The sequence below is a fragment of the Capsaspora owczarzaki genome (assembly GCF_000151315.2).
Source record: "Capsaspora owczarzaki ATCC 30864 unplaced genomic scaffold supercont2.2, whole genome shotgun sequence".
Classification (NCBI taxonomy): Eukaryota; class Filasterea; order Ministeriida; family Capsasporidae; genus Capsaspora; species Capsaspora owczarzaki.
The window spans coordinates 1,315,626-1,340,398 of NW_011887293.1; the positions used below are offsets into that span (position 1 = coordinate 1,315,626).

Below are 24,773 nucleotides of genomic sequence, written 5' to 3' on the forward strand. Positions count from 1 at the left end.
AGAACTCAGAACTCAAAACTCTGTCTCAGTTGCTCAGTCGTTTTTCCCCGATCCATTCATGTCGCGCTTTGTCGAACTCGGTCGCAAGATTGTCGCTATTGGTCGCAACTACCGGTAACACAGAGCAGCGTCCATCATCTCCTCAACACCTTGCTTGTGAAATTGAGAATGGAGAACTATCTGAGGCCTGGCTTCTTTTTCTAAGACTTGGCTTTTTTTCTGAGATTTCCGACAAACTCGCGTGACTTTTTTTCTTCTTTTTCTCCGTTCTGCCGTCGCTTTTCGTCCAAATCCGCATCCCCACCACCACCTCGTCCAAAATTGCATTCTCCCATTGCATCGCTCATGCTTGTCTGACCCCTGACGTTCTGCTCGTTTTGCATGGATCTTCGTTGCTGTTTGTGATCCACCATCCCAATCTGTGTGTGGCCCCCGCTTTTGCACCCCCCGCTGTGCACCCCGCTTCCGTTCGTCTTGCTTGCTGTGTTGTTCATGATTGAATTGGACACAGCGAGCACGCTGCAGAGCTCAACAACCCGGTGCCAAAGGAGCCGCTCTTCTTCCTCAAGCCGACGACGTCGTACCTGCCCACCGGCAAGACCATCCTCATCCCGGACGGCGTCGAGCTTGATCACGAAGGTACCGTTTGCATTGGGACACAATTTTCAAATGACGTTGTGCAATTTTTGCTTGATTCAGTTCACCGACCCAATTGATCGTTTGGTACCAGTCGAGCTCGCGGTCGTGATTGGCAAGACGGGCGCAAACATCACCAAGGACGCTGCGATGGAGCACGTCGCGGGTTACGCACTCGCGCTGGACATGACTGCGCGCAACCTGCAGGCTGTCGCAAAGGCCAAGGGACTCCCCTGGACCATTGCCAAGGGCCAGGACGGCTTCTGTCCGATCAGGTACAAATTGTTTGCTGCTCGCACAAAGAGGTTGAAGATGGATTCAACTTGGCTCACTCTGAATGATTGGTGATCATTGTGTTCATGCTTGCTTAGTGCGTTGATTGAAAAGGAAAGCATCAACCTCGCAAACACGCGCATCTGGCTCAAAGTCGACGGCGAAATCAAGCAGGACGGCAACACGCGCGACATGATCTTCAACGTGCCGACCATCATCAGCTATGTCAGCCAGTTCATGACGCTCGAGGAGAACGACGTGATTCTCACCGGTGAGATCTCGGCGGATGAGATTCGCGTGCTACATGTTGCAAAATGGACTGACTGATGGTTTGGAAACAATGCAATTTTTCAGGCACTCCTGCTGGCGTTGGTCAAGTCAAGCCCGGCCAGGTGATTGAGTGCGGTCTCGGCAGCGCCATGACCATGAGCTTCCCTGTTGGCTCGCGCGCTGCTCCCAAGCTCTGAAGGGAGGCGTAGCAGCACAAATTTTTCATTCGATGCACAATCTTTGTTCCAAATCTCTGTGTGTTTCCACCATTCCACGTCCAGTTGTGCTTAGTGTCCAATTTTTGTGCATTGTCCATCCAGTCTTGTACTGTTTTGCACTTTCATCATCACACCACTTCTCAGAACACTTCTTCTCAGAGAATGACCGACGAGCTGCTTCGGTCCTCCGCCTCGGAGCCGTCCATCTTTGGCGATGACGACAACGACCCGTTCTCTGCATCATCGAGCTCCACCTCTGCCTCTTCTGGGTCTGGGTCTGGGTCTGGGTCGAGCAGCAAGGCCAAGCAGCAGCAGCAGGCCAATCCATTCTCATTCAAGAACTTCACTCCCGGCGCTGCTGCTGCTGCTGCTTCCCAGGTCGCTGCCCCCGTGCCCACCGCACAGAGCACTGCCGCACAGGCCACCATGAGCATGAGCGGATCCTCGAGCGGCGGCGAGGCTGCTGCCCAGTGGACCAGCAAGCAGCCAAATCCATTCTCATTCAAGAATTTCAGCACTCCATCGCCAGCGTCGTCGGCCGCTGCGGTTGGGATGGGCATGGCCACGCAAGACGTCCCGCTGCTGCCAGAGCTGCCCAGTGGAGGGTCGAGCGGCCACGCAAGCTCAAGTAGTAACGGTGCTCCGCGCCCCAAATCGACCGCTTCCGCACCACCCGCGATGGCGACTGCTGCCGTGAACAATGCTATGGCCCACAGCGAAGTCGTATTGCCACCGATTGGCGGCGGGTCGTCGAGCGCTAGTGCCGGACTGGACTTGCCAGAGGTCTTTTCGTCGTACAGCTCAACATCATCCAGCAGCAGCAGCAGCGGGAGCGCGTCGGCTGCATCCCTGATGTCCAAGGCCAATGGAAGTGCACTGGATCTGGCCACTCAGCTCGCAGCCGCCCTCAGCCGGATTGCGCAACTGGAGCAAGAGGTTGCGACACACACACCAGAACGAGAGCGGCTTGCGGCTGTCGAAGCCAAACTCAATCTTGCCAAGCAGAATTTCAAGGCTTACCGCGCCAAAGAGGCCGAGGAAACCAAAGCGCTCGAGAACATGGTGCATATGGTTGAGCAGAATCTCGAAGCCGCCAACGTAAGGACGGCGTCGAATCGCAAAGTCTCATGCTAAACAAAATGTGTTTTGTTTCTCACTTTGCTCTTCTCCCCAACTTCTTCCCACACCAGGCTCGCGCAGTCAAGGCAGAAGCCAAGATTGAGCGCCTGAAAGGCGAATTGAAGGTCGCCCAGCTCCAAGCGCAAATGAACCAAACAGACCCGACAGCGCAAGCCTTCATTCTAGACATCAAGACCAAAGCCAACTATGCTTCCAATCAGCTCACCAAGGCCGCAACGGACGCCGAAGTGGCCATGCGACAGCTATATACCGGAGTCGAGACTCTGCGCTCCATCTCAGACGTACTCATGTCGCTTGGCAAAATTGCCGCTGCACCAGCTCAATGATGCTGTTGTGCTTGTGCTCTTTTGAAGATTGTGTTTGAGGGGTTCCAGAGCTCTCCTTTTTCTGTTGATATGATTAACTCGCCAACCTCCCTCGTCCACACTGCAGTTCCATGCTAGTACGTTGTATTTACCATCATCATTCACAAACTCAGACGCTCAGTCTTACTTTGTTGATCCAACAATTTTCACCACACTCTTTCTCTCGCAATCGCAGCCATTACAAACAAAGCAAAAAGCGCACTACAATTACAAAAACATGGACTCTTCAGATCTAACTGGGCATGACAATGACAACGAAGCGACGCTGCCAAGATGTAACAGCATCTGTGATCGATCCATTATGAGTGAAATGAGAGCAAAAGTGCATCTCACTCGATGAGTGCGTGATTTGAGCGCTGTCCAGCGACCGTGTACAGGATGATCAAGGAGATGCTTCCGAATGACGTGCGAGTGACGAACGACGCGCGCGACATGATCCTCGACTGCATGTCTGGTAAGCCACAGAGACAGCGAGAGAGAGCGAGAGAGACTTGAGACTTTGAGACTCGCGCCTTGTTCCACTGCAACGCAAGCTGCAAAAGCGAATCGGGGAACAAGATCAAGACGATCAACCCATTTTGAAGTGATGGTTGGTCACCTTCGGATGAGGCTGTGGCAGGCGCAGGACTCTCTTACACAGATGGCTTCGCTTTGACCGCACCCTTTCCGTCTGACCATGGATGCGATGACTTTGGCTCTGCGCTTGACAGAGTTTGTGCAGATGCTCGCGTCTGAATCCAACCAAGTGTGCGACACGGATGGCAAGAAGATGATTTCGACCGATCACGTTCTCAGAGCATTGCAGGTTGAGATTCAGTTTGCGCTGACTGTGGACGCCGAAAAACAAGCTCACATCTCGGTGCGTAGGTGCTTGGATTCTCAGACTATGTCAAGGATGTGCAAGAGGCACAAGAGGGGCACAAGGAAGCGCGCGTGGTAAGGAAACAAAAACGCAATGAATTGCCTGGGTGGTTCTCCAAAGTCGCTCAGAATGGAGTCGTCACTCACCTCGTAACCAACCATCATCACATCACAGAACCGACCGCGAATGGCAAACAACCTTACTCTATCAGGACTATCGCAAGAAGAGCTCATTCGCCAACAGCAAGAGCTCTTTTCCAAAGCTCGCCAAAACCAAATGAGCATCCACGCTGCAAGTGCCACGCCAACCTCGGCGATGGTGACAACGCCGTTGCCGCTTCCTACCGCAGCGCAGCCACCCAATCTCGCACTTGGTTCGGAGAGCCAGGCGGCACAGCCAGCGCAGCCAGCGGCAGTTTCAGCACCCGTTCTTGTGGAGCTCAAGCGAAAAGCAGCGGATGAGGAAGATTACGATCAATGATTTCGTGGACACTGGGGGTCATTAAAGTTGAATAAATTTAGAATTCTAACGGAAGGGGTTTGCATTGGCGCCAATCAGAATTTCGGCCCTGCTGCGTTTATCTCTGCACGCGACTTTTGCGAGCGCTGTGGTATTCTTGAGAAGGGATCCAGTGAGTTGCATCATTCTAGCGCACAAAGGCACAAAATTTCACGGAAAGGAAAACTTCAAGGACTCTTTCTTTTCAACCACAACCAAAGTTTTTATTTTAAGCGGGAAAAAAAGAGGTGTAAAGCATGAGACTTTTTACAGCGTCAACGCCGATTTGACGAGCTCTGCCTCTTCGGCCAAGTGTGTCTTCTTCTTGCCAGTGGCGGTGGCGGCGGAGGGGCGACGGCCAATAAACCTGACAAAAACAAAAACAAACAGTAAAAAGTGAGCAACCTTAGCACGAGCCAACTCAAAAGCTCCGGCAAACAAAGACAATAAACACATACTTGGGACGAGCGCGGTCGCCAGGGTGAGTCTTGGACTGCTTGAGGGCAGTCTCGATGCGAGGTTGGACGTACGACCAGGCACCCATGTTCTTGGGCTCCTCTTGTGCCCAGACAATCTCGGCGTTAGGGAAGCACTCGGCCTGTCGTTGGACGAGGTCGAAGGGGAAGGGGGCGATCTGCTCAACACGGCAGAGGGCGACGTTCTTCAAGCCGGCCTTTTCACGACCCTCGAAAATGTCGTAGTAAACCTTGCCCGAGCAGAAGATCAGGCGCTTGACGTCTTGTGGCTGCGACGTGATGGCGGGCGTCTCTTCGGGGATGACGCGACGGAACCGAGTGTCTGCAAAAAAAAAAAAAAAAAAAAAAAACCATGAGTAAACAAAGCGAGGAAACGCACACTTTCAACAACTCGACGAAAAGACCCCCCTGAGCTCAACAAGCGACCCTCCCCCCTTTCACTTACCCTTGGCCATGTCCGCGAGCGTGGAGCGGGCGAGAGGGTGACGAAGCAGATACTTGGGAGTGACGACGACAAGCGGCTTGCGGAACTCGCGGTAGACCTGGCGACGGAGAACGTGGTAGTAGTTGGCGGGGGTGGAGCAGTTGACGACTTGCATGTTGGTGCGCTGGATTTGGTTGCGCTCCTCGTGGCGCATGTTGGGGAAGACGTCGGCATCGTCGTCAACCATCTGCAAGAAGCGCTCAAGACGCGCGGACGAGTGCTCGGCGCCGTTGCCCTCGTAGCCGTGTGGCAAGAGGAGGACGAGGCCAGACTGGCGGAGCCACTTGGACTCGCCGGCCGAGATGAATTGATCGATAATGACTTGCGCAGTGTTGGCGAAATCACCAAACTGGGCCTCCCACAGGACGAGCGAGTTGGGGTTGGCCATGCTGTAGCCGAGCTCAAAGCCCATGACACCGTACTCGGACAGGTGGCTGTTGGTGACAGTGTAAGGGGCCTGGTCGGCAGACAAGTGCATCAGCGGGGTGTGGGTGCGGCCGTCCACGCGTTGGTCGTGGAGAACGTGGTGGCGTTGCGAGAAAGTGCCGCGCTCGACGTCCTGGCCAGAGAGGCGGACGTGGAACTTGTCGGCAAGCAGGGTGCCGAAGGCGAGCGCCTCGCCGGTGGCCCAGTCAATGTCCTTGCCCTTCTCGATCGTCTCGATGCGGGTTGCGAGGATCTTGGCGAGCTGAGGATGCGGGGTAAAGTCGGAGGGATACGAGGCCGACACACGGCCGACGTGCTGCAGCGCGGCCACATCGACGCCAGTGTTTTGGATCTTGGCCAGCTGCTCGGAGGACTTGAAGCCCTTCCAGTACGATTCGAGCCAGTCCTTCTTGTCCATCTTAAAGTCCTTGGAGCGGTCAAAGGCGGCCTCGGCCTCCTCCATGTACTTGCCGACGGCCTGGTCGACAAACTCTTGCGAGACGACGCCTTCGCTGATCAGCTGCTTGGCATAGAGCGAGAAGACGCGCGGGTGGGCATCAATGCGCTGGTACATGAGCGGCTGGGTGAAATTTGGCTGATCCACCTCGTTGTGGCCGTGGCGGCGGTAGCCGACCAAGTCAATCACAACATCCTTGCCAAACTGCTGTCGCCACTCGGCAGCGAGCTGGCAGACATAGACCACGGCCTCGACATCATCGGCGTTGACGTGGAAGATGGGTGCCTGCACCACCTTGGCGACGTCTGTGCAATACGGGGAGGAGCGGGCAAAGCGGGGGTCGGTCGTGAAGCCAATCTGGTTGTTGACGACAATGTGCAGCGTGCCGCCAGTGGTGTAGTGGGGCAGGTCGCTAAAGCCGAGCGTTTCAAAGACGACACCCTGGCCAGCAAAGGCGGCGTCGCCGTGCAGGAGGACGGGCATGACGGCCTTGCGTTCGGTATCCTTGCGGTAGAACTGCTCGGCACGAGCCTTGCCCTGGACGACGGGGTTGACGGCCTCGAGGTGGGACGGGTTGGCGACCAGCGAGAGGTGAATGGGGCGGCCAGTGGCCTCGTTGACAGTGTCGTACGACATGCCGAGGTGATACTTGACGTCGCCGGCAGACTCGTCGCCGGCAGCCTTAACTTGTGAGAATTCAGAGAAGATGGCCTCCTGCTTCTTGCCGACAACGTTGTTGAGGACGGAGAGGCGGCCGCGGTGGGGCATGCCAATGACGACAAAGTCGACGCCCTGGTTGCTGGCAGTGTCGATGGCGGCCTTCATGCCGGGGATGAGGGACTCGCAGCCCTCGAGGCCAAAGCGCTTTTCGTGCTTCCACTTCTTGTTGAGGAAGGCCTCAAAGCCGTCGGCGCCGAGCAGGCGCGAGAAGATGCGAATCTTCTCCTCGTGGGAGAGCTTGGGGCGCGCGTCCGTCTCGATGCGCTCGCGCAGCCAGTTGCATTGCTCGCGGTCCTGGATGTGCATGTACTCAAAGCCAATGTTCTGGCAGTACGTCCGCTGCAGACGCTCGACGAGCGCGCCCAGCTTGACGGGGCGGTCGCCAGCCAAAAAGCCCTTCTGCATGACCGACGTGACGCGGAACTCGCGGTTGAGGTCGGCCTCGGTGAAGCCATAGTTCTTCAGCTCGAGCTCTGGCGGGATGGAGTCGTCCAGATCGGCGTCAAAGATGCCGAGGGGGTCGAGGTTGGCAATGCGGTGGCCGTTGACCTGGAAGGCGCGCACTAGCGAGACCACCTTGATGTGGTCGGCAATCTCGGCCTCCGAAGGGGCCCCAGCAGCGCCAGCGGCACCACCCATCGCGGCAGCCGACACGGGGAAGATCGGCATGATGGACGGCGGCGGGATGAATGCCGCGCCCGGTGCGACGCCACGATCGACGTTACGGAAGAAGGCATGCCATGACTGCAGAAAACAAAAAGAAAAAAAAAAAAAAAAAAAAAAAAAAAAGAAAGAAAGAAGAGAGGAAGAAGTGAGTTTTCGCGATTTGGCAAGTTTTGAGTTGTGAGCTTTGTTGAATTGTTCAACTTTGTAATTCTGAGATGTTGGTTGTTTATGTTTGTTGAAGTTTTTCTGGGGCTTTCTCAGTTGTGCTGGGAAGGGTTGTTCTTGTGGCCACATTGACTCTTTCAACGTGTCTTTTTTTTTTTTTTTTTTTTTTTTTTTTTTTTGGATTTTTGTGTTTTTTAACGTCGATTTGGCGCACATTCTGCGTTGCTCGGTGCGTAAACAGAGCAAAGTCAAAGTCGAGTGAAACGCGCGCAACGGTTCACCGAGACTTGCTTCCCCGGACGTCGAGCTGCCGGATGTGAGGGGGGAAAAGAAGCACGGGACGCGGGGGAACAAAAAGGGCGATCTCGCAATTGGAAGGACGCTCTTCTTGCTCTTCTCGCGTGAGGCATCGACTCCAACCAGACCACCCACCTCCGGCACACAGACAGACAGACACACAAGCCAACTGACTTGCTTGCAGACGCGGTCGTCTCAGGCAATGATGGCACAGCGCGCAGTCCGTTCTTTCGTTTTTATTTTATTTTTGAGTTTTTTGATTCTTTTCTGTCCCTTCTTCATTCTCACCTGGTGAACGCTGGCAGGGTCGCTCTTCCAGGCGTGGTACATTTCCTCGACGTAGTTGCCGTTGGTGCCGTTCAGGAATGCCTCCGAGGGGTGCGGCGGGGCAGCGGCGGCGGCAGCGGCAGCGGCAGCGGCGACCGACGAAGCCGATCCCGACAACGCGCGGCGCTGCACTGTGAGCGCGGCAGCGGGCGAGAGAGCCGCAGCAACGCGCAGTGCTGATGATGGGGATGATGAGGATGTTGCTAATGGCGTGCCCGTGATGAGCGCAGTGGTGGCGCGACACACGGACGACGTCGCGTGCCGCTTGGGCACGAATCGACACAGATTCAGCATTGGAGAAGGGGAAGAATGAGAAAAAAAAAGACTGGGACAGAGCGTGAGAACCGAGCTCAGGTTTATAAAGCAAGAGCAGGTGAGGCGGTCATCCAAGCCTGGCAACAGCACTCGCGAGACAAGGATGAAACACCCCTGGTTTGTGAGGCGGAGCGAGCGAGGCGGAAGGATTTGAAGCGAAGAGGCAAAAGCCATTCTGTGCCCACTGCAGCACTGGTGGGATGGCCATACCTTGATCTGTGTCCATGGATTGGAATTGAATATTAGGCCACCAATACTACAGTACTGGTATTGTTTAGTGCAGTGGTGCTTGATCAAAACTCCATCCTCCAATCTCAACAATCGCTTCCAGCCAACAGAAGCCAGTGTCTTATTGTTCGGTCTCAGTTGTCCTGCCAATTCCTTTCCTTCCTTGGTTTTCACTCTTTCTTTCTTATCTTCGACGCCAATGCATTTTGCTATTCCAGACGTCGCTGAGCGTACTGGGCCAAAAGGCGCGTACACGGTGAGTCTCCCTTCGTCCGTTTCCCCACCACCCACTCGCCACCCGAGCAGCAACACGCCTCAACCCCTACCCATCCACCCATCCATCCATCCATCCATCCATCCATCCAAGCCACCCACCCTCAAACGCTCATCTCGTTCCACCTGCATGGAGTTGTTTTGAGTTGTGGTCGTCAGGTTTTTTGCTCTTCCCTCTCTCTCGTGTTGCCCTCTCCCCCCACTGCGACCGCCGCACCCGCACACACACACACACACATTCACACTATTGCCTTTCGATGTTTGTTCTTGGCGATCGCTGCTCGTCGCTGGTCGGCCCCATCATCTGTCAATTTGTTTATGTTTTTGTTGTTCTTTTTTTATTTTTTTATTATTTTTTTTATTTTGTTTGTGTCACTCCAATGCAACGCTCACTCAAACACACACACACAACTTGTTATGACACAGGTCTTCAATATCCACATCAATGGCGTCCATCACTGCGCCATCCGCTACAGCGAAGTCGAAAAGCTCCAAGCGCGCGTACGTTCGTTTCGTCTTGCCGTTGTCTCAATCTCGCTGCCTTTTTTTTTTTTTTTTTTTTTTGTATGGACTTGCATTGAGATTTCGTTTGTTTGTATGGACTTGCCCCTCTAGATCAAGGCCGAGTACCCAGACAAGCCGCTGACCAAGTTCCCGCCAAAGCGGCTGCTGGCGCTGACCCTGGAGCAGCTCGAGGAGCGCAGACGCGGCATTGAAATGTACCTGCAGGCCGTTGGCGAAGACCCGTTGCTGGTCAGATCGCTCATCTTCCGGAACTTTCTGATTGAGAGCCAAGAGGTACAGACAGTGCCACATACGCCGTCGCTGCGTGAAAGAAAAAAGCTCAAAACGCGCTACCGCTTTTATTTTTGGGACGAATGTGTATTTTGCTCAGGAAATGCGCGAGAGATCGGTACCCGTCGAATTTCCAATCAAACTGCCAGGCGGAACCATCTTTACACTCAAGACGCTGTCGCTCAACCGAACAGAGCGCACCTTGGCGGTAAGGGCGGGCGAGGCTCCGCTGAATCTTCACGTCGGAAGTCCTGCAATCTCACACTTTTTCGCTTGTTCTTTCACCCACACGCTAGCTCATTGCGGACAAGCACGGCATGACTCGTGACCTTGTTCCCATGTTTGGTCTGTTTTTGGAAATCGAAAGCGATGAGCCCGAGGAGGAAGAAGGCGCCGGCCCGAGGCGTTTCAGTAAGAATGAATCTCGATTTTGCGCTCGCCGACTGGTGTGCTCATTTCTCGTGCCTGACTCGTTCTCTTCCTCTCTCTCTCCCTCTCTCCAGTCAAACGCCGCATTCAACACTTTGAATCGCCGTATCTGGCGCTGATGAAGGCCGCCACTCGCAAGGGAGAGCTGTGTCTGCGCTCGACATTCTGGGATCCCGCCCTCCTCGAAAAGATCTACCCAGACCAGCAAGCGACCGAGTGGATTTATCAACAGACCGTGGCTGATGCCAACAATGGCTGGATGTCGCCTCCTGATAACGTGCTGGCGGAGCTGAAGATGCTGAAGAAGGCTCGCAAACACAAGGAGGTGAGCAATCACTTCTTCATTCTTTCGTTTTCCTCTGTGCCGCTTGTGTCTCTGGTGAATGTCTCATTTTCTCGTTTCCATTCACATAGTTTTTGCAAGTGGCCTCCAAGTTGGACACATTTGGCTACATTGAGCTCGATCCCTGTGTGTGCAGCCATCCCGCGCCCGATTCCCGCGTCATCGTTGCCATCGGCTCCAATGATCTACGCGTGCGCCTCGTCGGCCAGGTATGAGCCCTATGAGCAGATGTAATTCGCTTGTCAGACTGTTGTGTGCTGATCGCTTGTCTGCTGCAGAAACGCTCCGAAGCTGCCACGTTCCGCGTCCGCCGGACTCGATGCTGGAAGCTTTCTGCACACGACAAGGTTGTTGACTTTGCCTTTGACTATCTATTTGGCCCCAACGAGCTGCGCTGGGTGACGATGGCTGGACCTCAAGTAAGTTTTTTTTTTTTTTCCCTTGACTTTTCGCGTTGCAGCCGTGACGATTCTGACTATTTTGTCCTCCCCCCTTCCCTCCTCTCTCCCAACAGACAATCTACATGAGCATGTGCGTTCAGTCTGTCGTCGACGAGTTGCTGGAAAAGATCAAGCCGTCGGTGAGTTTGCTTGCTTGTTTTGGTTGGGTGGGTTTTACTGTTCTTCGGACTCGTGACTCATCCCCAATCAACAATCCTTTTCATCGTCTTCAGCCAAAGGGTCCCAAGCCAGACTACGGTCCGACCTTCTCGGATGCCGATTATCAAGCGGCTGTGGCGGATGCCGCAAGGCGCCTTCCTCCACCGTTGGCGCGTCAAAGCAGTCTTCCCGCTTCTCCAGCTGAGCCGGCGACTCCAACTAAGCGTGCTTCCGAGCCCACTGCGGCTTCAACTCCGACACCAAAGGCAGACAAGCCAGCAGCTGAAAAGACAGCTGAAAAGGCCGTTGAGAAGGCAGCTGAAAAGACAGTCGAAATGCCAGCTGAGCAGCCCGCTGAGAAGCCAGTTCAGAAGCCCATTGAGAAGCCAGTTCAAAAGCCCGCCGAGAAGCCCGCCGAGAAGCCTGTTGAGAAGCCTGCCGAGAAGCCTGCCGAGAAGGCCGCTGAAAAGCCCGCCATCAAATCCGAAGGCACGCCCAAAAAGGCAGCGCAGCAACCCTCCACGCCGACACCCTCTGCGTCCACTCGCGCCGCTGCGTCAGACAGCAGCTCCTCTTCGTCGTACTCCCCTTCGACTTCGTCCACGACGACCGGCTCGCGTGGTGTCCATCGTGTTGACTCGACCTCCGCTGCCGACGATGGTTACAAGAAGAAGCTCAAGCTCCCTGTAAGAGGCTGGTGCCGAGGCCTAGAGAATGGTGTGTCGTGGGCATTTAGCCAGGTCTAACTTTTGTTCTTTTGGTGTGCTTGTTTGTTCTGATCAGGACGTGTTCAAATCCTTGAAGTCTGGCAAGAGCGAGACGTATGACAATGCCATGTACGACGGCACCATCGGTGACGACGATCTCTAAAGGCAAACGGCACTCTCCAAAAAACCTAACGTTATTCCCCTCTTGTTGTTTTGTTGTTGCTCGTTTTGTTTTGTTTTCAATGTCGGACCTGCTGATGTTTGGGGGTTTCCCCTACGCCTGTCCTTGCTGTGTCGATATAAAGCGCGTCGTCATGCACCAGCTGTTTCATCACAGTTGAATGATTTCTGATTTTGGTGATTTCTGAGCAGTTTTCGACCAAACGCAGCAACTCATTCATCTTTTTTTTTCTTCCCCGTTCCGGTTCCCTTTTCAACTTTGGTCCACACATCCACACATCATATTCACCATCACACATCATATTCACCATGTCGAATGTGCGTGTGGTTGTCCGGTTTCGCCCTCAGAACGGCATTGAGGCGGCGAAGGGCGGGGCCATGGTCGTCAAGTTTGATCCGCCGACCCAGCCGCAGCAGTCCTCCGCCGCCTTCCGTTCCAGCCTGACGGATCTCTCTGCCGATGCTGCTGCTTGCCGTGGCGTCACCGTCGACGTGCGTTTCCCAACCATACCCCGCTTTCGTCATGTCGCCCCAAAAAACCCGTATTCTCCGTTTCGCTTTCTCCTAACCCCGCCCCCTTACCAAGCAACTCGCAAAAGCCCTCTACAGACATGCGCGAACCGATATGGGCATCAACGCGAGACAAAGGGAGCCGGCTTGACTCGAGCGGACGGCGGTTTAGGGGTTTACCCCGCCGAACCGACGCGCATTGCGTGTGACGAAATCCTCGTTCCACTCTAAAGCGAGAGAGAGAGGGTTGCAGAATGGGGGCTAAAGACGAAGGTGGGCGGGCAGGAGAGAGAGACAGAGAGAGAGAGAGAGAGAGAGAGAGAGAGAGAGAGAGAGAGAGAGAGAGAGAGAGAGAGAGAGAGAGAGAGAGAGAGAGAGAGAGAGAGAGAGAGAGAGAGAGAGAGAGAGAGAGAGAGAGAGAGAGAGAGAGAGAGAGAGAGAGAGAGAGAGAGAGAGAGAGAGAGAGAGAGAGAGAGAGAGAGAGAGAGAGAGAGAGAGAGAGAGAGAGAGAGAGAGAGAGAGAGAGAGAGATCTATCAGCCATGTCGTCGCTGTCAGCGTTCCTGCTTGCTACTATCGTGTTATAGGTGATATCACACTGACGGAATGGGTATCGGTGGAACATTGTGTTGGTTGGAATTGTTTGGTAGGAGGCCGGCGTGCCACAGTCGTTTGCGTTCGACCGCGTCTTCGACCCACTCACGTCGCAGCAACAAGTGTACGAATATGCAGTGAAGAGCATTGTCGAAGGTCAGTCGCTTTCCGTTCCTTTTGATGACAAATGGCTGAATGACGGCTTGCGTTGCAATTTTCGCGTTTCCATTCACGTCCGATTTGACGTTTCATCCACAACGCTTGGACTTGTGCAGATGTTCTCAAAGGCTACAACGGAACAGTTTTTGCGTACGGTCAAACTTCCAGCGGCAAGACCTTTACGATGGAGGTGCGTTGAAGGCTGCTTGTTTTTCGACTGACTTTTGCGTTTCTGACTCGTGCTCACCCTGTCTGGCTTCACGCTGTCCTGCACACTTGCACTGCAACCGAAAACAACAACAGGGTCCGGATATCGACGATGAACGGTTCAAGGGCGTCATCCCTCGCATCATTGAAAATATGTTTGACTACATTGAATCCGCTCCAGAACACCTCGAATTCACCGTGAAGGTGTCGTACTTTGAAATCTACCTTGAAAAGATCCGTGATCTGCTCGACAGTAAGAAAATGGTGATCTTAGTGGATGTGTATGCACCACGGCACAAGCAACCAGAACACTCACTCACGGCGGTATGCAGCTTCCAAGGACAACTTGCAGATTCATGAAGACAGAATCAACGGCGTGCATGTCAAGGGCGTCACTGAGGTCTACGTGGCCAACCCCCAGGAGGTTCTTGACGTCATGAAGGCTGGCAAAGGCAGCCGTGCCGTTTCGCACACACGTTCGTTCGAAATTCAAACCTTGTGGATCATCGCTTTGCACCATTCTCCTCACCTTGACGTCTCGGTGTCTCTCGCGCACTTGCTCTGTTTTGTTTTGTGATGCAGAAATGAATGCCGACAGCTCGCGCAGCCATTCGGTTTTCATGGTCGTTATTCAGCAGCGAAACCTCACTACCCGCACTGTTCGGACGGGCAAGCTGTGTCTTGTCGATCTTGCCGGCTCTGAGAAGATTGGCAAAACAGGTGCTGCGGGCCAAACGCTAGAAGAGGCCAAAAAGATTAACAAGTCGCTTTCGGCCTTGGGCAATGTGATCAACGCTCTGACCGACCCGAAGGCAACCCATGTCCCGTACCGAGACAGCAAGCTCACTCGCGTTCTTCAAGAATCGCTGGGTGGCAACGCTCGCACCACCATCATTATCAACTGTTCGCCATCGTCTTACAATGTGGCTGAGACGATTTCTTCGCTTCGTTTTGGCACGAGGTACTGTGTTTCTCTCTCTCTCTCGCTCTGTGTCTCCTTTGGTTGAGGCTCGCCACGCGCTCATCTCTTTTGACTCTGATCCCGAAACCCACAGAGCCAAACGCATCAAGAACAACGCCATCGTCAATCAAGAATTGAGCGCTGACGAGCTTCGCAAGCGATTGGAAAAGGCCAAGGCAGAGCTGCTTCAGCTCAAGGGGTTGCTAGTTTTGGCCGAGCAAGAGCTTTCTATCTGGCGGGCGGGTATGAACGCTGTGAATTTGGACGTTTTTTTTGTCTGCGTTTCATTGCCTGACTGTTTTTTTTTTTTCGTTTTCGCGCCTTCACAACTTGTACAGGTGGTCATGTTGCGCCGAGCAACTATGCCATTCTCACACTTGAGGCAGCTGCACTGCGCGAGTTAACTGAAACACTGCAAGACGATCGCAACGTTCCCATCTCGACGTCGTCATCGTCGCAGTCGTTGTCGGCATTGGCTGCCGCCGACCAGCCTCCTTCACTGCTTTTGCCACACTCGAGCTCTTCTCACAGCCTTGCAGAGGCATCGCGTGGCCCGAGCTTTGACGTTTCTCGCGACTCTGCCAACCACGACACGCAGAGCATTGCTGAATCGACCATCTCCGGCATGGATCGTCCAGAACCCAACAACAGCTTCTCTGTCCAGGAGCGTGATGAGCTTCTTCGTCACGAGAACGAGCTTTTGGATCAGATTCAAGTCAAGGTACAGCACAACGAAAGAAACAAAAATACCCTGAGGCTTTGGTCGTCCCGCTCACAGTTGCGCTTGCATCGTTGATCAGGAACAACTCTTGCTGGCCTTTGAAGAAGAAATTAAGGCGCTTCGGATTGAGGCACTGCGAGTGCCCAGCCTAGTGACTGTACGATATTTTCTCGTTTGCTCCTTGGAGATTTTCGTTTCATGCCTCGTCTTATTTGACCCTTTTGACCGTTCTATTGCATCAGGAGCGCGATCACTTGTACACGGAAGTGTCTGCTCTCAAGCGATTGCAAGAGCGCGCCGCGATCGAAACGAACGAGCTTGAGCTGACGATCGAGTCGCTTACCGACGCCAATAAGCAATTGGCCATGCAGCTGCAACTTCAACAAGTGAGTGAATGGTAGTTGCTTTGTTGGGCTTGGACTGCGGGTGCCCGTATTGACTCCTTTTCGATGTTTTCAGGAGGCCACCGATCTCACATCCGGCGCAACTGAGCGACGCATCGCCAAGGAGACTGCGGATCGGTTGGGACACCTTATTGCAAGCGTCAAAGGTCAGACCGACCGTGATCCTCACGTCGCGGACTATATTACGCGTCAGCTGTCCCTTGATGACACGCCCGAAAGCCAAATGCAGGTTTGTCGGCTTTTCGGATTCTCGCTTTATCAACAGTCTCTCTTTTTCCGTTCGTGTCTCTAACATCGAAATTTCTGTTGCAGATTCTCGAAAAAGCCTTGCAAGAGAAACTCAACCAAGCAAAACATCTGGTCGTCGAGCGGGAAGCTCAGATTTCGGCCAACGAGGCGCGTCTCGAGGATGTATCCGCTCAGCTGGCTCTGGCGCTGCGTGAACGCGAGACAAACAAGCAGAAAATCAACTCGCTCGAAGATGAAGTGTCGAGTTTGTTGAGTACGGCGTTTTTCTTTGCGATCGGTGGATGTGTTGAGTGGTTTTTGTCAGCTCACTCTCGCTGCGAATGTATCTGGAGCAGACAAGGTGATTCATTACGAAGAGCAGCTCCTGCAGTCCGTGGATCAGACCGAGAAGATTAAAGAAAGCAGAGTATGTCCTGGGACCTCTGAGGAGCCACTTTGTTCTTGTAGGATTCGATCTCAAGTTTTTTTCTTTGTTTTTTTTTTGGTGTGTGTGTGTAGGAGTCCTTGAATCAGCAACTGGGAGCTCACATGGAGCTCTTCGAAACACAAACACGAGAAATGCGCGCTTCGTTGGATCGCAAACAGGCTGATGTCGACCATTTGACCGAGCTGAATCGCGATCAAAAGGCGCAAATTTCGTCGCTGACTACGACTCTGGAGCGCGAGCGGGCGAGTGCAGCCGAGACCATTGAAAAGTTGTCGTCTCAGGGTAGTCACACACAGTCAGCACTGGAGGCCGAGCTCGAGTCGCTCAAGACGTTGATGGTACGTGTTCAATTTGAAGAAAAACACAAAAAGGCGACAAGCATTGTCACTTGTTCTGAACTGCATCTGCGTTGTTTGGGCCCCGACAGAGCACTCAACAGCGGGAATTCGAAACGCTTCGCAACGCCTCCGTCTCTCTCACAGCGGAGAACAAACGTCTGCTCATTGATATTGCTGGCCAATGCAAGAAGGTTTGTGCTGGGGGGTTTCTCAAAGCTCGTTTCGGCAACCTTTCTCCTTTTTCTCATCCCCTGCAATGCTGCTACCGCTGTTTTAGGTGGTCGAACTGGAAATGGCGCTCGACTCTGCACACGAGAACTTTGAGGTGGTTGTTCAATTGGCCGGCAAAAAGGAGCAAAATCGCCGCGTTATCGACCGTGAGGCCAAGATCCGGCAGCTGCAGAACACGCTCAAAGAAGTTCAATCTGTGCAGTCCAAGGTGAGTGGCTCGTTTGATGTGGAAATTGTTTTGGTTTGGGGCTCGCAAGCATCTTACGATTCCGTTTGTTTTTCCCCCTGTCGACCAGCTCATTCATCAAAACGAACAACTCGCAAATGAGAGCACCATGAATAAAAAGCTGCTGACCACTCGCACAGAGCGTGTCATGCTGCTGCAAGGGTTGCTGAATGACAAGGAGGAGAGCTTGCGCAAGACTGAAAACGAGAATCTTCGGCTGCGTGACCAGCTCGCCCTCTTGCAGCAAGGCACCCTACCTGCAACGTCGTCCACGAGCTCTTCTGCGGCCGTTGCGACGGCTGGTGGCTTTTCTGCCACTTCTGAGCGATCACCAGCGTCCATTGTCGCGCGAATGGCAGAGGGTCCGCGTGTGGCCAAGCCCATTCGCGGCGGCGGATTGCTGCGGCAAGCCTCAGGTGGCAGTCGCAAGCCCGGGTAGGTGTTTTTGTTTTTTTGTTTGCTTTTGAGTGTGCTTGTGGTGGCGAGCGTGCAGTCTCACCTTTTCAATTTACTTTGCCTGCGTTTGTTTTTTCTGCTAGTGGCGATGCAACTCCGTCAAAAGGTGAGTGCTTGAGGATGTTGTTGTTACTATTGGAAGAATTCTGGTTTGTTCAACTCATTGTTGTCTTTTGCTTGAACAGCTCACTTCTGGGAGCGCCTGGATCGCAAGTCGACTCAAAACTCGCCCATGCATCGCTAGTCTGACTTTTTGGGTCTATTCTACGTATCCGCATTGTCGATCAATTCAGTGACTTGAAAAACCCAATGAATCTCTTGAAACTGCAAGGAAAAGTGGTTCATTCTTTTGACAAAAACAGTTCGACACCTTAATCGCGCGGGGTCACAATGTTTTTAATCCGCGAGGTAATCTCGTCGGCAAGCTGCGGCGTGCACGCGCCCAGAATTCGACGAGCCATAATGTCCAATTCGGTGCCGTCCGGGTTGCGAACAACGCCGTTGGCCTCTTGGAGAATGAGAATGCCGGCAGCAATGTCCCAAACGTGAATGCCAAACTCAAAGTAGGCGTCCATTGCACCCGACGCAACAGCGCACAGGTTGAGCGCAGCCGAGCCCAGACAGCGAATCGAGTGAGCGGCGTTGGGCTCGCCAGCAAGCGAGCGCATGTTTTCGAGAATGGTGGCGAGAACCTCGTCCTTGCGGTTGCTGCCAAACTCGGTGCCAATCAATGCAGTGTTGACTGCAGTCTGTTGCGAAGTGGTGATTTGCACTCCATTCTTGAACGCACCACGTCCACGAACTGCCGTGTACATCTGGACGATGAGAACAAGTCAGACTTGATTGGGACAACGCGCGGCAACAAAAGCCACCAAGTGCAATACCTCGTCCAGGATGCAGTTGTAGACAATTCCGATGACTGGCGCCTTGTCGATGACCAGTGCGATGGACACGGCGACGAACGGGAAGCTAAATAATTGAGGCGAGATTTTGAGAACAAAACCACTCCGCAACTCCCCCCCCCCGCTTCCGCCCCAATCCCATTTCCGCATATTGTTGCGTACCGATGCACAAAGTTGGTCGTTCCATCGAGCGGATCGATAATCCACGTCGGATCGTCCGTCAGTTCGCACTGAATACCCGCAGCGACCGATTCTTCGCCAATAAACCTGCGTTTCCAACAATCAAGCAAATGAGTCAGTATTGACGACATTGAGTTTCATATGTTGTTGCGGTTGCATATCTGTGAGTGGATTAGGATGTGGAACCGTTCCACAGTTTGACACGTCGTATGGCAAGTGCATTAGAATCCCCAAATCCCCATCAACTGTCGTCCTGCGTTCGCTCACTTGTGGCTCGGGAACTTGTCCTTGAACGAGTTGATGATGAACGCTTCGACCTTCTGATCGGTCTCCGTGACGAGATCGGTCGACGCGGATTTGAGCATGACCGACTTGTTCTTGTCAAACGCGGCGCGGATGGTTGCGCCAGCCTCACGGGCCACGGCCACGGCAGTCTCATAGAACTCATCGACACTCTCCAGGCGGGAGCGCTTGGCGGCCGGAGCGGCGGCGGCGGCGTCGGATTCGTCGCGAGGATGCGTTGACATTTTTGGCAGAAATGGACTGAGCTGAGCTGCTCAGATTTGATTCAGTTTGAAGGGAAATGAAAATGGTCATACATTGAATGGGTTGGGATGAGCATATCGAAGTGGTTTTTTGCACGAAGCCGCGCCGCGCTCCGGTTCCGCAACTTTGATTCCAAAGTTTCTGCTCTCTTCTGTGTTGATTCGCATTACTGGTCGCTAACATCCCAAATCCAGAAAACCGACAACATTCTACAGGTACTTTGATGAATGCGGGTGTATTTCAAACTCGAGATCGGCGATGAAACCAACTTGTCCAAAATCAAATCAACTTTCCGCTCACATCGGTCAATAGCTCAAGAACGTGCCCACATTCGAAAGAGCAGTCGCAGCTGAGGTGATTGCTTGTTGCGCAAGTGTCGCGTTGCCAGTGCGAATCATATCGACAATCCCGGGGAAGCTGCTGGCATCGTACCCATTCTCACGGTCGGGCGCAAATACGGTGTGCTTGAACCACTTGCGGTTGATGATGCCATTCGGGTCGGTGAATTGGCTGTTACAGACAGAAGCAACAGGAGCAGCATCGACGTGGGGGAAAAGCAGAGCGGTGAGTACATTCGCTGTATCTTGACCAAACTCGAAAAAAAAAAACCCATAAATACACAATGCAAATCGACCATACCGCTCTGCAAGGAACAAACGCGAGTTCAAATCCACAACGTTGTAATTGGGATTGTTGTAGGCTTGCTCGACCCGGGACATGATCTTGGAGGCGCCACTCGCGAACTGCTGCGCAGCGTTGGTCAGCGCAGTGAAATCCACGGGCAGCTTGGCATCGGTCGCCAGTTGCTGCACTTGGGGAAGGTAAAAGGTCGAGATGGCATACGCGTACTCGGTGTAGTTGAATGGAAGAATTCGAGCGTCAGCGAGGCGCAGCCCAACCAGGCCAAAGATTTGGGCGCAGGCTTCGTGGTACTGGAACGTTGGGTCACCTTGCGTTTCCATCCAGTTGAATGAATCGAAAACAGAGTGATAGACACCGTACGCGCCGCCAAAGAGCAAGTCGCCCGAGGCCACACCCAGCGCGTCCAAAAACACCGTGTAGTCGCTGCCAGAACCCATGATGTCGTACGAGCCGTCCCATTCAACGCTGAGAGGGTTGCCGGTGACGGGGTCCTTGACGAGTGCCGCTGTTTGACGGAAGTGCGTCAGCAGGCTCGGCACGAGCGTGACCCAGAGCTGCGGACCCATGACGGCCGTGTCAATGTTCAGGTATGCCACGGCATGCAGGATGAGGTCGTCTGCGAATCGTTCACCGAAAGCAGTGCTATAAAGAAGAGAAGAGGAGCAGAAAGATGAGACCAAGAGTCAGCGAAACACAGAAGGATGAGGCCAGAATGGAAGAATATGGGAAATCGCAAACAAAATCCGCTGAGCCTTTGATATCGTGCTTACCTTCCGAGCAATCCATACTCTTCGCCATCCCACGATGTCAAAACCAAACCACGCTTGGGTTGCCAACCGCCTTGCAGCAGTACGCCGTAGGCACGAGCGATTTCTGTTCAAAACAATCAATGTTCAAAAACGCGATCAATCAGATGTGCGTGTCTCTCTCTCGTCGACTCGACTCGAACCAACCAAACCAACCACGGACCAAGCAGCGCAGCAGTGCCAGAGTTGGGGTCGACGGCGCCGTAGACCCAGGCGTCGCGATGGTTGCCGAGAATCACATAGTCCTCGCCTTCCACAGGGTCGGTGCCGTTAATGTACGCAACAACATTCCAAATGTCGGTAGTATATTGGGTGTTGTTGGTAGCGATGCGGGCAAAGGCGCCGGGACCAATGTTGTACTGGAAGGGCAGCGCGCCTTGCCAGGAAGCAGGAGCAGGAGCCCCGACAATGTGCGAGAGGAACTGCACAGCATCGCCATAGCCCATGGGCAGAACGGGAATGGAAGGGATGAGGTCTTCGAGGGGGATGCCGCACTTGTCCACGCCGCGACCGGGATCGCCTCCGCAGAGCGAGTTGAAGACGACTGATCCGCGCTGGATGCCGCTCTCTGGGCGCCAGGGGCCATTGGGATACAGCTGGCCCTGGGCATAGCCGTCGTCACTCGGATCCGAGTAGATAATCAGACCCGCCATGCCGTGCGTCTGTGCGTTGAGCGCCTTGAGGCCGCGGAAGATGGATCCGTAGCGGGCGATCGCGATGGCGCCAGTGAGGTTGACTCCCTGAGCAACAAGATACTCAAAGTCCTCCGTGGATCCATAGTTGACATAGACGAGCGGACCCGCTGCAGACCCGGTGGGCGAGTAACCCAGGAAGGAGTGGTTGCGGTAGGGCGTGTCCGCGGTCGGGTCGAGCAGATCTTCGCTCAGCGCCGCAGCATACACGAGCGTGGTGCCATCCGCACTGTACAGCTTTGCCGATGCAGCTTCGACGGGCGCGGTGAGCAGCACGGTCTCGTTCTGGATGACCGCGTCCAATCCGAACGACTTGAACTGGTTGAGCACGTACTCTGCCGTCTCGTAGTCGCCGGGGGTGCCTGCAACGTGCGGCAGCGATGTCAGGTACTTGAGATGCGCCCTGCATCGCTCTGCCTCGGGGACTTGGAGGAATGCAGCCTCAGCGTCGCTCAGAGCTGGTCCAGCCGGGAAGTCCGCGCTCATTGGCGGGAAACTCTCCATCCACGCCTGCTGCTGCTGCTGCTGCTGGTGTTCGTTCTTGGCTCCAGCAGCTGTAGCGGCGGTTGCGCTACGACGGGATGCGCCTTCGCACGCCAGCGCAGAACAGCGTCGTGACGACAACGAGCACTGCAACAGCAGCAGCGAGTCGCATCATTGCGCGCCATTTCGGAGCGCAGCCATTGGCAATCCATTGCTGCCGCTGAGGACGATGCATTTGGTGGTGGGAAAAACAAAGGCAAGACCAAAGACTGAGGATGAGCAAATAAGGAAAAAAACAAACAAAAAACACACGGCAAAACAAAAAAAGTCTTAGAAACCAGGCACCATTTGCAGATCGAAAGGAACGACTTTGTTGAATATTGACTTTGTCTAACCGAGCAAGAAACGTTGTATTTCCCTTCGTGAACAACAATCAGCGAAGACAACAAGGAAATGTAAACATGGAAGTGATGCACAACAACAACAGCAACAACAACAACAATGCGAAAGCAAGAAACACTGGTAAACGAACAGGCCAGGAAGCAACTGGCACAACACCTTCGGCTTATCAAGTGTCCAATTGAGCAATGAGTTGCCCAAAGGATGGGCGATCGTCGGCAGCTTCGTCAAGACACTCCAGCGCAAGCGTGACAAGCTCGCTGATGCTCTGGAGCTCCGCCTCGCTTGGTTTGAGGGCCGAGTCCAGCATCTCAACGAATTTCTGGGTTTTCACAGCCTTGCGCATATCAGTTTTCAGTGTGGGCCCAGGCTTGGCGGCGGTCACTAGCTCGAGTAGAATCATGCCAAAAGCATAGACGTCCGTCTTGATGGTAATCTTACTCTCACCAAAGAACACCGGACACATGTAAGCCTTGGAACCTTGGACGTTCGATGTGCGAAGGTAGCTCTTGTCATCGAGCTGGGCAACACGAACAAGACCAAAGTCCGAAACTTTTGCGTTGAAATGCGCGTCCAAAAGAACATTGTCCGTCTTGAGGTCGAGATGGAACAGAACATGATCAGGGAATGCGGTTTGGACGTAGTGCATGCCGCGGGCGACATCGGCCGCAATTCGATGGCGCTGAGACCAGGTTAACGCGGGAGTGTTGTTCTTCAGATTCAAGCGATCGCGAACAGAACCGTTTGGCATGAACCCGTAAACCAAGCAATATTCACTCTGAGCCTCGGCAAACGACAGCATGGCAATGATGTTGGGGTGACGGAATTTAGACAAAGAGTTCACTTCAGCTTGAAATGAGACATAGCCTTGGATCGATTCGGCGGACAGCTTCTTAATGGCGACCGGAACAGTCGGTCCAGGCAGACTGGCGCCGTACACACGACCAAATGCTCCTTCGCCGACCAGAGAGTCATCAGCAAAGTTGTTCGTGGCGGAGGCGAGAGTGGCGAGAGGCACTTGTGGGATGGGTCCGTCAAAGTTCGAAAAAGATCCACAGCTGGCTTGGTTGCGCTCAAGTACTTCGATCCGATCAAGAGCTGACTTCAGTTCACGATCCTTGGTTGCAAGCTCCTGATCCTTGGCAACGAGATTTGAGCGAAGTTGTTGCAGGTCCTGCACTTTGGCAGCGAGCTCCTGGTCTGTTGTTGCGATCAAGAGCTGACTGCAGTTCAAGTTCCTTGGTAGCAAGCTCCTGATCTTGGGCAGCGAGCGCTTGATCTTTGGCGGCCAACTTGGCGCGCAGTTGCTGAATCTCTGCTACATTCGCTGCGGCACGAGCCGCAATCTGGGCCAAGTCGGCAAGCGATGGAACACGCTGGTTGTCAAGCTTGCCGAAGTCATGACTTAAATTTTGCCAAGCAAATGAATGGTTGTTCAAAGTTTGCTTCATACAGGAACCGCAAAGCTTGCAGAGAGACTTACTCGAATTTACAAATGGTATTGCCCGTTTGCCTGAGTGCAGCGATTCCAGCCTTGGTCAAGAAGTTCTGGGACAAACTGTTATCGTCGGTTACATCGTCAGATTGGAGCAGGAGTCGAACGACTCTCAAAGCATTTGGAAGCAATCCATCTTACATGAGCAAAGTCAGCGTCGTGTTCACTTTGAGTGCCTCAGCAATCGCCTGTGCTCCAGAATCGCCCATCTGATTGTAGTCCAGGCTGTCCGTCCCCTCCATCAGTGAGCACTCTTCGTCCTCTGTTGGATTACTCATTCACATGCATTAGTCAAAGTGAAATGCCTTACAAGAGCAAAGTCAGCGTCGTGTTCACTTTGAGTGCCTCAGCAATCGCGTGCACTCCAGCATCGCCAATCTTATTGTCACCCAGACTGTTCAACCTCTCCATCCGTGAGCATTAAATTCCCTCGATTGCATCGCATTCGCATGCATCAACCAAAGTGAGCTGACTTACAGGAGCTCCTTCAACGTCGTGTTCACTTTGAGTGCTTCAGCAATGGCCTGTGCTTCTGCGTCGCCAATCTTCTTCCCAATCTGACTGTTTCCCTCCATTTTCGTCAGCACACCCGCGCTGTCAACACTGTGTTCCAAATCAACTCAGGCGCTTCTCTTACTCGAGTTGTCCACTCGCATTCTTGACCTTGTCATACAACTCGCGCTGTCTCTGATTCATATTCTGCATTTTGGAAGATTTTTCAATCAACACAGCTAAACAACAAAAGACTGTCCCTCATTTCCAAAAGCCTCAAGCAGTCTCAATTCCAGAGTAAACCCATTATTCTGCTCTACACTTTCCAAATTCGTGCTCGATATTCATGCTCATCGCCGGGAGCGACCGACCGAGCGAAAAGCGCGCGGGGGTGAACTTGGCTTGCATCCCAACAAAGTCTGTCTACTTTCTCCATTCAATCCTTCTCGATTCAATCTCCATCTCAGTTCAACTCAACTCCCCCTGTAATTCCCATCCTACAATT

General features: G+C 53.5%; 9 protein-coding genes across 10 annotated transcripts; 5 read left to right on the top strand and 4 right to left on the bottom strand.

Annotated features, from left to right (window-relative positions):
- Positions 1 to 58: 58 nt before the first annotated feature.
- On the top strand, positions 59 to 1,376 carry CAOG_01591 (fumarylacetoacetate hydrolase domain-containing protein 1; the record flags this gene model as incomplete). The annotated part of the gene is made up of 5 exons (XM_004364402.1): positions 59 to 114; positions 512 to 639; positions 731 to 911; positions 1,008 to 1,180; positions 1,264 to 1,376. The coding sequence occupies 5 exons, from the start codon at positions 59 to 61 to the stop codon at positions 1,374 to 1,376; spliced, it is 651 nt and encodes a 216-aa protein (XP_004364459.1).
- Positions 1,377 to 1,559: 183 nt separating this feature from the next.
- Positions 1,560 to 2,863, top strand: CAOG_01592 (hypothetical protein; the record flags this gene model as incomplete). The annotated part of the gene is made up of 2 exons (XM_004364403.1): positions 1,560 to 2,495; positions 2,588 to 2,863. The coding sequence occupies 2 exons, from the start codon at positions 1,560 to 1,562 to the stop codon at positions 2,861 to 2,863; spliced, it is 1,212 nt and encodes a 403-aa protein (XP_004364460.1).
- Positions 2,864 to 3,049: 186 nt separating this feature from the next.
- CAOG_01593 lies at positions 3,050 to 4,298 on the top strand. Of its 2 annotated transcripts, XM_004364404.2 has the most exons (5): positions 3,050 to 3,177; positions 3,267 to 3,356; positions 3,613 to 3,707; positions 3,770 to 3,838; positions 3,939 to 4,298. In XM_004364404.2, the coding sequence occupies exons 1-5, from the start codon at positions 3,120 to 3,122 to the stop codon at positions 4,242 to 4,244; spliced, it is 618 nt and encodes a 205-aa protein (XP_004364461.1). In that variant the 5' UTR covers positions 3,050 to 3,119; the 3' UTR covers positions 4,245 to 4,298. The 2 variants fall into 2 exon arrangements, with proteins under 2 accessions (XP_004364461.1, XP_011270057.1); XM_011271755.1 differs by having other exon boundaries at positions 3,050 to 3,356.
- A 172-nt stretch (positions 4,299 to 4,470) lies between these two features.
- On the bottom strand, positions 4,471 to 8,605 carry CAOG_01594 (oxoglutarate dehydrogenase). The gene is made up of 4 exons (XM_004364405.2): positions 8,242 to 8,605; positions 5,184 to 7,569; positions 4,721 to 5,060; positions 4,471 to 4,629 (listed from the first exon to the last, which is right to left on the bottom strand). Exons 1-4 carry the CDS (start codon positions 8,572 to 8,574, stop codon positions 4,530 to 4,532), a joined length of 3,159 nt encoding a protein of 1,052 aa, XP_004364462.1. The 5' UTR covers positions 8,575 to 8,605; the 3' UTR covers positions 4,471 to 4,529.
- A 349-nt stretch (positions 8,606 to 8,954) lies between these two features.
- On the top strand, positions 8,955 to 12,288 carry CAOG_01595 (hypothetical protein). Its single transcript, XM_004364406.2, has 11 exons — positions 8,955 to 9,079; positions 9,523 to 9,597; positions 9,712 to 9,894; positions 9,992 to 10,099; positions 10,188 to 10,302; positions 10,395 to 10,645; positions 10,735 to 10,872; positions 10,942 to 11,082; positions 11,178 to 11,243; positions 11,337 to 11,948; positions 12,046 to 12,288. The coding sequence occupies exons 1-11, from the start codon at positions 9,023 to 9,025 to the stop codon at positions 12,130 to 12,132; spliced, it is 1,833 nt and encodes a 610-aa protein (XP_004364463.1). The 5' UTR covers positions 8,955 to 9,022; the 3' UTR covers positions 12,133 to 12,288.
- An 83-nt stretch (positions 12,289 to 12,371) lies between these two features.
- CAOG_01596 (kinesin) lies at positions 12,372 to 17,999 on the top strand. The gene is made up of 19 exons (XM_004364407.2): positions 12,372 to 12,641; positions 13,309 to 13,408; positions 13,528 to 13,601; positions 13,715 to 13,871; positions 13,951 to 14,094; positions 14,201 to 14,579; positions 14,674 to 14,822; positions 14,918 to 15,300; positions 15,380 to 15,457; positions 15,543 to 15,686; positions 15,760 to 15,933; positions 16,017 to 16,206; positions 16,289 to 16,359; positions 16,452 to 16,718; positions 16,808 to 16,909; positions 16,996 to 17,157; positions 17,246 to 17,610; positions 17,715 to 17,737; positions 17,817 to 17,999. The coding sequence occupies exons 1-19, from the start codon at positions 12,459 to 12,461 to the stop codon at positions 17,873 to 17,875; spliced, it is 3,204 nt and encodes a 1,067-aa protein (XP_004364464.2). The 5' UTR covers positions 12,372 to 12,458; the 3' UTR covers positions 17,876 to 17,999.
- On the bottom strand, positions 17,957 to 19,247 carry CAOG_01597 (myo-inositol monophosphatase 1). Its single transcript, XM_004364408.2, has 4 exons — positions 18,981 to 19,247; positions 18,696 to 18,800; positions 18,516 to 18,600; positions 17,957 to 18,446 (listed from the first exon to the last, which is right to left on the bottom strand). The coding sequence occupies exons 1-4, from the start codon at positions 19,238 to 19,240 to the stop codon at positions 18,003 to 18,005; spliced, it is 894 nt and encodes a 297-aa protein (XP_004364465.1). The 5' UTR covers positions 19,241 to 19,247; the 3' UTR covers positions 17,957 to 18,002.
- A 226-nt stretch (positions 19,248 to 19,473) lies between these two features.
- On the bottom strand, positions 19,474 to 22,146 carry CAOG_01598 (prostate-specific membrane antigen). The gene is made up of 4 exons (XM_004364409.2): positions 20,871 to 22,146; positions 20,672 to 20,774; positions 19,899 to 20,543; positions 19,474 to 19,769 (listed from the first exon to the last, which is right to left on the bottom strand). Exons 1-4 carry the CDS (start codon positions 21,901 to 21,903, stop codon positions 19,565 to 19,567), a joined length of 1,986 nt encoding a protein of 661 aa, XP_004364466.2. The 5' UTR covers positions 21,904 to 22,146; the 3' UTR covers positions 19,474 to 19,564.
- Positions 22,147 to 22,450: 304 nt separating this feature from the next.
- On the bottom strand, positions 22,451 to 24,481 carry CAOG_01599 (hypothetical protein; the record flags this gene model as incomplete). The annotated part of the gene is made up of 7 exons (XM_004364410.2): positions 22,451 to 23,504; positions 23,575 to 23,685; positions 23,765 to 23,839; positions 23,918 to 24,001; positions 24,087 to 24,170; positions 24,254 to 24,337; positions 24,414 to 24,481. The coding sequence occupies 7 exons, from the start codon at positions 24,479 to 24,481 to the stop codon at positions 22,451 to 22,453; spliced, it is 1,560 nt and encodes a 519-aa protein (XP_004364467.2).
- Between the last annotated feature and the right edge of the window lie 292 nt (positions 24,482 to 24,773).

Coding starts and splice junctions, on each gene's coding strand:
- CAOG_01594 (XM_004364405.2), bottom strand. CDS start 8,574: ATGCTGAATCTGTGTCGATTCGTGCCCAAGCGGCACGCGACGTCGTCC. Junction 7,570..8,241: donor ACCCTGCCAGCGTTCACCAG/GTGAGAATGAAG, acceptor TGTTTTCTGCAG/TCATGGCATGCCTTCTTCCG. Junction 5,061..5,183: donor GCTCGCGGACATGGCCAAGG/GTAAGTGAAAGG, acceptor TTTTTTTTGCAG/ACACTCGGTTCCGTCGCGTC.
- CAOG_01596 (XM_004364407.2), top strand. CDS start 12,459: ATGTCGAATGTGCGTGTGGTTGTCCGGTTTCGCCCTCAGAACGGCATT. Junction 12,642..13,308: donor GCCGTGGCGTCACCGTCGAC/GTGCGTTTCCCA, acceptor ATTGTTTGGTAG/GAGGCCGGCGTGCCACAGTC. Junction 16,207..16,288: donor TGAAGTGTCGAGTTTGTTGA/GTACGGCGTTTT, acceptor TATCTGGAGCAG/ACAAGGTGATTCATTACGAA.
- CAOG_01597 (XM_004364408.2), bottom strand. CDS start 19,240: ATGTCAACGCATCCTCGCGACGAATCCGACGCCGCCGCCGCCGCTCCG. Junction 18,801..18,980: donor GACAAGTTCCCGAGCCACAA/GTGAGCGAACGC, acceptor TTGGAAACGCAG/GTTTATTGGCGAAGAATCGG. Junction 18,601..18,695: donor ACGACCAACTTTGTGCATCG/GTACGCAACAAT, acceptor TCAATTATTTAG/CTTCCCGTTCGTCGCCGTGT.
- CAOG_01593 (XM_004364404.2), top strand. CDS start 3,120: ATGGACTCTTCAGATCTAACTGGGCATGACAATGACAACGAAGCGACG. Junction 3,178..3,266: donor CGAAGCGACGCTGCCAAGAT/GTAACAGCATCT, acceptor AGCGCTGTCCAG/CGACCGTGTACAGGATGATC. Junction 3,708..3,769: donor ACGTTCTCAGAGCATTGCAG/GTTGAGATTCAG, acceptor CTCGGTGCGTAG/GTGCTTGGATTCTCAGACTA.
- CAOG_01595 (XM_004364406.2), top strand. CDS start 9,023: ATGCATTTTGCTATTCCAGACGTCGCTGAGCGTACTGGGCCAAAAGGC. Junction 9,080..9,522: donor GGCCAAAAGGCGCGTACACG/GTGAGTCTCCCT, acceptor GTTATGACACAG/GTCTTCAATATCCACATCAA. Junction 10,873..10,941: donor GCGTGCGCCTCGTCGGCCAG/GTATGAGCCCTA, acceptor TGTCTGCTGCAG/AAACGCTCCGAAGCTGCCAC.
- CAOG_01598 (XM_004364409.2), bottom strand. CDS start 21,903: ATGGAGAGTTTCCCGCCAATGAGCGCGGACTTCCCGGCTGGACCAGCT. Junction 20,775..20,870: donor TGGCACTGCTGCGCTGCTTG/GTCCGTGGTTGG, acceptor TGTTTTGAACAG/AAATCGCTCGTGCCTACGGC. Junction 20,544..20,671: donor GAGTATGGATTGCTCGGAAG/GTAAGCACGATA, acceptor TCTTCTTTATAG/CACTGCTTTCGGTGAACGAT.